Genomic DNA, 7895 nt, shown 5'->3' on the forward strand with positions numbered 1-7895 from the left:
ATGCAGTATAGATCATATAATCAAACTCATTAATAAAAATGATAAGAACTCACAATCACTTTAAAATTCTCTCTACAATATATCACACAATGAGCTCTTCATTCTATGAAAAACATTCAATGAATTATTGAATAAAGATTTCATTCATATTAGCAACTCACTCACTACATCATTTGTATTATTTGTAAAAAAAAATTAGAAAAAGGCTTACAATTCTGTGTTAATTATTGAGAATTTAACAAAATTATATGAAAGAACTGATACTCTCTTCCACTTATCAATGAAATATTTGAACGAATAGAAAAAGCAAAATGATTTACAAAGCTTGACACCTCTACAGCCTTCTATTAGATAAGAATTAATGAAGGTGATGAATGGCTAACTCCTTTCATATATATTATAAATTATACAAATGAACACTGACTCTCTTTGAATTGATGAATGCTTCAAATACATTTCAGAAATACATTAACTAAGCTCTATGAAATCTGTTCAAAAAGATTACTTCAATGTACATGAATGATATTCTGATCCTCACTGATGAATTACTCACTAATCATTGCAAGCACATACAACAAATGCTTGACTGTCTATGAAAAGCTGAACTGCAGATAGACATTGATAAATATGACTTTGAAATTAAATCTACAATCTATCTAGAATTCATCATCGAAGCTGAAAAAGATGTATGTATGAATTCTAAGAAGGTGGAAGTAATTCTCAATTGAAAGACATCAATCTCAGTAAAAGAAGTTAGAAGCTTTCTACAATTCATTAACTTCTATTGGAAGTTCATCAAGAACTTCTCTAATATTGTACGATCACTGATGAATTTGATCTAAAAAGATGCCGTATTTCAATGGATGGATGAAACAAACGCAGCATTCAAAAAGATGAAGTGTATGTTTATAAACAATTCAATGCTACAATCATTCAATTCAGATAAGCATATAATTCTTGAAACAGACACTTCAGATTATGTAATAGATGAGACATTGATGTAATATAATAAACAAAATGTTTTATAATCTTATATTTTTATTTAAAAAAAAATGTCATTTACTGAATGCAATTATAAGATCTACAACAAGAAGCTTTTAGCAATCATACAATGTTTTAAAAATGAGAGTTTGAATTTATAAGTGTTGAGAGATTTGAGATTGTTACTGATTATAAAAATCTAGAGTACATCACAATCATTTATAAACTCACTGAAAGGCATATATATTAATCATTATTTTTTAATTGTTTTTCATTCACAATTTATTATTGATCTGAAGTAGAGAACATTTTTATGAATGCTTTGTTTCACTGAAAACAAGATATACCATCTGATGATTTGAATGACAGATGGAAACACTGGGAGCATCAGTTAATCAACTCCACAATTATAGATAATTCTACATAATTAGACAAATCTCATATATATATCAATCAACTCTGAGCTCATGAGCTCTCACTCAAAGAACAATGAAGATTAATAGCAGAAGCAGATAAATTCTGACAATAAACTACTAAAGTTATACAAAGTAAAACATCTTGATTTTCTGCAGATGTATATTTAAGAACAGATATCTCAGCATATTTGATTGATAATAACAACTGCTTACACTTTTAAAATAGATGATGAGTCTCTGATTCAGAACCTCTATGAACATAGATAATGCAAAAAATTTATAATTTACTGATGATTGAGCATTTAAAATATAAAATCATGTACAACATCATTATCTGAAAATTCTACTGATCAGATATGTTAAAGAACATACACTGATTTGTACACAACTGTGATCATTGCAGCTCAGTGATAGCATGATGTAAATGCTGAAAAGAGATGCTGAAGTCTCTATTCATCTCTGAGCAAACTTAATATGATATAGCTATTGATTTTGCAGTTTCCTTGCCTGAAAGTGGAGGTTCTACAAACATTCTAATCATTGTCAACTGATTCAACAAGAATGTAATACTACAACTCTGTGACAAGATGGATGCTGAAGTAGTTGCAGATGCATTCATCAGAAGCTTATTTTATTATATACACAATCTGTCTTTATTCATTGTGTTAGATAGAGGCAGTTAATTCTTCAGTGCACTCTGAGCTCATATATGCCAATTACTAAGAATTGAATGAAAGTTATTAATAGCATATTACTCAGAAACTGATAAAGCTATTAAAAAAATAATACAAATAGTAAAAAACATTCTTTGTAAGTTTTGCAATTACACACAAAACAACTGAAGTGATCTGCTGCTATACACTGAGATTGTAATTAACAATTGAGATTCTGTTACAAAAGACATAAACTCAATTTTTTTTTTTTTTTATATAGATACAATTTAAAGATTTTGAATTTTTTTAAAATTTTCTGAGAAACTGTGTACATCTGCAGCCTCATACAAACAGTAGAGAACATTATGAGCAAGTTAAAGAAAGTTCACAAATGAGTAAAAGTTTCAATGATCAGTATTTAATAAAATTATAAGAATTAAATGAACATCAAAAAAAGTTCTACAATTCAATATCATGTAAAAAACAAAGTTTAATTAAATTTTAAAAATATGAAAATGAATCACCTCTTGCATACATTAGATTATTATCATATCAAATATACAGTGAAAAAAGTATTAAATATATATAATTATTGACTCAACACTCTGTCTGACATTCACAACATTTTCCATATAAACCTGCTCTGACTCATGATTGAGAATTCATTCCCTTTATAAAGAACCTTTGATTGACAGCTATCTGTTATTGTAAAAAAAGATAATGAACTCAAATGGAAAATCACAGCAATTTTTGATGATAAAATCAATCACTGCCATTGTGAATACTTCATCAAATGAATAGAATATAATCATCTCATCTAAGAATCTGAAAATATGTGTTTCTCTTAAAGAACACCGCCGCTCTCAACATTTATGAGTCCTCACTCACCTCAGTAAAAGGGGATAATTTGATGAATTAGCATGCATTAATAATTAATTTATGCAATCAACTTTTCTTTTACATTCATTTATTTCTATTATTGTGATTCTGTATAATTCTCAATATTCTTCTGCTTCATACTCTGTGCTTGTGTAATCTCTAACAATTTTTCTACATAACTTTTAATGTTCTTTTATTTTACATTCTACACTCATGTAATGTAATGCACTCGTTTATTATTTCCTTATTATTATCTTTGTTTATATCTTCGTCTATTCTTACCTCTTTCCATTATACTCTCGCTACCACTATTTCTATATGTATATATATATGGATGCATGTATTTCGCACATCTTCTTTCTCTTTCTTTTCCTCTTCAGCGATTAGCTACAACTACAATTACAACTTCAACTATACTACTACTATAATTATTATTACTATTATCTTCCACTACACTATATACTATCTTCTACTATTCACTCTTCACACTGTCATCACCTCTCACATGTAATTTCTAACAATTCTTCTATGTAGCTCTTAACATTTTTCTACTCTGTATTTCACTGTGAAATGGCTTTTGATATTCTTTCATTCTGATTTTTCTTTTATAAAAATTCTCTTTATACAATCTTTTCTTTTGATTTATTTTCTCTTTCTTTCCTTAATCAATTTATAATCTGTATTTAGAATAGTGTTAGATTGTTAATCGAAGTACGCTCATTACACATTCTACATTATATCAAAAAAACAAAAAATTATGATATTTTATACAAGAAGAAGATGGTTGAGAGATTTAATTCTATCATATACAACAATTCAGATTGAGCAGAAGTAGACTCTCAATATAAATCAATTATAAATTACATTATTTTATTAAACAGAACATCAATCTCATAGCAGTTATAACAATAAATTTCAATTACAAAATCAATCACTAAAACAGAGTATATCACAGTAAATGAGGCAGTATGTGAAGTAATTTGATTGAATGACATGTTATATGATGCTGAATTGATAGAGAGAAAGTAAAGATATACTTACATCTGTGAGTTGATAATAAAAAAATGATAGGATTTAATAAAAAGAAAGAATCTGTAACAAGAAGATCACATCATATTGAGATTAAATTATCATATTCTCTGTGATTTGATTCAAAAAGATGAAATTATGATGTAACATGTTGGTTCTACAGTCAATATAGCTGACAGCCTCATCAAGCTGCTGGCAAGGCCTGCTTTTGAAGAATTTGTTAGAAGAATTAGGTTAATGGAGATTGACAAAGAAGGTTGAAGATAATAGTGGTATAGCAGATTACGGAATTTTGCTTGTGTTATTCTGTTTTTTACAGTTATTGCTGTATGGGCATCTATTCTCAAAGAGGAAATCAGAGTCCAAATCTTGTAATTAATTGTTATTGCGTTTTTAGAAGAATTGAGCAAAGGGGGGCCCCGGGCGGCAGTGCGTTGGCGGCGCCGTAGCACGGGGGGGTGCTAGGCGGTACTACGGCTACCCTATCACGTGCCCCCCAACATATTGTATTGCTCTCGCGTAGTTAGTTTAGTAAACCAACGTTATCCTCCTACAAACTCCAGCCACTGGCTCCTCAGGGTACCTTGGGTGCTCATGGCTCCTAAGGAAATGATAGAAGTCAGTTTCGTTTACAGACTTTATGGACGCTTGCACAGTTGATTTACTTTCGATCTCAACCCACAACGCACGAAAAGCCATTTCCAATGGTGTCAAGTAGACACCAGTATAACTTTGAAAATAACAGCATGTCAAAACCTCTACAAAATGAATGCATGGATCAGATGTATTAACGGCTTGGGAGAACCCGGGTGCTTGAACATCTCAATCCTTTGCCGGTCGATAACTTCAAGTATGCCAAACCGAAATTTGAAACTGGAACTCGACAAGGATCAAAATCTCCAAGATGCAAATCAAGACCTCGCGAGTTGCCTTTCGTTCGGGAGAAGCCCGTGAACGGTTGGGAAGAAGAGCTTTTGACGCGCCCTAGGCCCCCTTGGACCGTCGCCAGTCCATGGTGGTTGCTGAGTCTTCTTCAATGACGATTTGGAGGTCGCGCAGGCAGAAATTTATCGTCAGTGCCCAACCAGACCGATCCAAACCTGGCGACACTAGAGTCGAAATGGCAGACCATTCGCGTCCAGAGGTTGCCTCATGACACGCGTGCTTTGTTCCCGGCACGCGGGTGCCTTCGAAGCTCGAACAGATATAATTTCGCATCTCAGTTTAGGAAAATAGCACTTAACGATTTCCCACTCATTTCAACACCTCATGTGAATGCCAACGGAGATGGTAGCTCGACTCGTAGCTTCCACAGCCAGTCAGCCAAACCAGCAAAAGGAAAAGAGCTCCGGCCAACAACAGAAGGGCAAGGTGGACTTGTCCAGAAAAGAGTGTTCATCAAAACGAAGTCCGTTCTCGCTGACGCAGAAACCCGGAGAAGAGTTCTCGCCTCATTGACGGGCGATATCGTATTGGATGTATGAGGATGCAAGAATCCTAAAGACCGTTGAGGAACTAGCCGTGTGATGAAACACAGGTGCCAATGAGATAGGATTGAATTTGATGAACGTCGCATGAATAACTCTGGGGGTATTCATCAGACCCACATAAGCGGTGAACGATTGATCACGCAGGCGTCCATCCGACGCAGCCAGAGTTCCAAAGTGTAGCATTCCTAGGCAGCAAGTCTTGCCTCAACCGTTTGTCAAGAATCTTACTCACAAAAACCATTCTTCAGCCGGAGAAAATGAAAGCCACCATCGCAGCGCGTCCTTTTCGCCTCATTATGCAAAAAGATTAGTTGATTTTTCAGCACAACAATCACTCCTCCACGCCACATCGGGCGTGTCGGCAATCCTGCCTACGACATTCAACGGTCACGATGGCCTAAGGCGCTTCACCTGCGAAAGAATAATATGTACGCCACCAGAAATTCCTTGGCAGTCTTAGCTCCAGCTCAGGCAAAACTCGTAACAGGGACCCTTGAGTCAGGCACCTAAAACTACTCGGATCAACCAATTGGTTGGAGTTCACAATCACATGATGCTCCCGCCGGTAGCAGGATCCACTTACAGATTTCTTCAGCCGTGTTGGAAATGACCTAAAAAACTTCATGCATATCCTCTCCACGCGGACGCTGTTGGCCTCAATATATCCCTGAGACGATTCACAGATTAATGAGCTTGACTTCTCTTAGCGCCGGGTGGACCGATTCCTGGGTACCATCATCGCTTATTGGCTGGCTCAACTACGGGCTCTTGGTGTCGTTCGACCGCAAGTGCGAGAATGATTTGCACGGATGTGGCTCCGTTGCGACCTTTTGCATTTTACACTCGTTGAGGAATTCAGGTCTGGTACGCACGAGTGCCAGTACGCATGTATGGGGATGGCGATAAGCCTCAGCCACACTGGATGACTAATAGGAACCAATGAATGACTAATTTGAAAAACAAATACTATCTAATGCCAAGAGCAGAGAATGGCGTGAGAAGGAAAGCGACATGGAGCCCGGATGGCAAGACGAAATGCCGCGTAGGCAGAAATGATGAGGAAATGGTGCGATAAAGACGTGGGGAAAATGCTTGAGCAAATTGGGAGAGAAAGGATGTCATGAACAGATTCATACAAGGCAGACGTTAGGTTAAAAAAGGGGTATGGTAATGCAACGATGATGATCAGCAATAGAAAGTGTGAAAAAGGAGAATAAAGGCCCCAATACTTCTTAAGAAACGAAAAGGGAAAAACGCCACACGCTCCAGATGTAAATGTGTCGTAGAATGAAATTACATGCTGCAAGGCCATAAGATGATTTGAACATAAGAAATACAATTTGAACCCGTCGCTAAATGCCAATATGCCTAAACAAAAACCAAATGTAACCAAATGTGGAAATTGTCCACTGAAATATAAACTATATGTCCACGGAGAGTAGGAATAGTCGATGGCAGGAAATCGCGCCGGTTTTCCTGGTTGTGTAGATATCTTTCTCTCGTTATTTCGCTGTTATTGCCTTCGTGTTCTATTCCCGCCACCACTCAACCGTTCTGAATCAGTCGTCGAAGCTGTTTCAGCTCTTTTTCCAGTTCATCTAGCCTCGAGTCTTTCTTGATAACTTCTCGCCGAAGGCGAGTAATCTCATCACGGAGATCGAAAGGATTCGAGCCTTCTTCCTCCGAGGAAGAGTAAGATTCGCTGGTATGTCGCTTCCTTTTTGAGGGATGGAGGGGCAATAGCACGGGGCTGTTCTCGGGTTCATTGGCTTCCAAAGAAATAGGATCATCGGGAGATCGGCCGTCTCCTCCTCTGTGAAGGCGACGAAGATGCTCCTTGAGATTCTCCTGTCTGGTAAATCCTTTTCCTGAGCTGCGATTACAGTCAGGGTAAGGACACAGCAGCTTTTTCCCTTGACTGTTCATTTTATGAACTTCGCGCTGATGACGGAGTAGGCCACCTGAATATGTGAAGCCTAGCATTTTGTTACAATCTGGGTTTGTGCATTTATATGGGCGGTCATGTTTGTCCATATGCTTGCTATCAAAGAAATTAGTGGATGTATTTTTCAAGAAATAGCAACAACAGGAAAATAAGAGTGCTACATACTTCCATTCACAAGGTCTCTTGAAGTATGGGATATGGTCATGGCAGTCTGGGTGGTCGCAATAGATCTGACCGGTAGCATTTTTGGGTGGTTCCCTCGTTCGTCTTACGGCTAATCTCGGTCGGGCACTCTCAACTGTGACTGATGACACGTCCTGAGCCATTTCGGTTTCTTTGGGAAACGGAATATCAGCTGTCACCTCTGGGCTTTCACTTCTTTGGGGACTTGGATATCCGATGTTACCACCCATAACGGAAGTGGAAGTAAAGTTTGACAGACACCGAAGGGCGCGGAAAGAGAAGCACCAGTTGTTATTTATATATTAGGATGTCGATTCTT

At 36.6% G+C, this 7895-nt stretch overlaps 2 protein-coding genes across 2 annotated transcripts; one reads left to right on the plus strand and one right to left on the minus strand.

Annotated features, from left to right (window-relative positions):
* Positions 1–4552: 4552 nt before the first annotated feature.
* Positions 4553–6523, plus strand: HCAG_08464 (predicted protein; the record flags this gene model as incomplete). The annotated part of the gene is made up of 5 exons (XM_001536632.1): positions 4553–4576; positions 5047–5366; positions 5772–5876; positions 6156–6328; positions 6432–6523. 5 exons carry the CDS (start codon positions 4553–4555, stop codon positions 6521–6523), a joined length of 714 nt encoding a protein of 237 aa, XP_001536682.1.
* A 470-nt stretch (positions 6524–6993) lies between these two features.
* On the minus strand, positions 6994–7719 carry HCAG_08465 (hypothetical protein; the record flags this gene model as incomplete). The annotated part of the gene is made up of 2 exons (XM_001536633.1): positions 6994–7489; positions 7559–7719. The coding sequence occupies 2 exons, from the start codon at positions 7717–7719 to the stop codon at positions 6994–6996; spliced, it is 657 nt and encodes a 218-aa protein (XP_001536683.1).
* Between the last annotated feature and the right edge of the window lie 176 nt (positions 7720–7895).

This window comes from Histoplasma capsulatum, genomic scaffold (assembly GCF_000149585.1).
Source record: "Histoplasma capsulatum NAm1 scaffold_11 genomic scaffold, whole genome shotgun sequence".
Taxonomy (NCBI): domain Eukaryota; kingdom Fungi; phylum Ascomycota; class Eurotiomycetes; order Onygenales; family Ajellomycetaceae; genus Histoplasma; species Histoplasma mississippiense.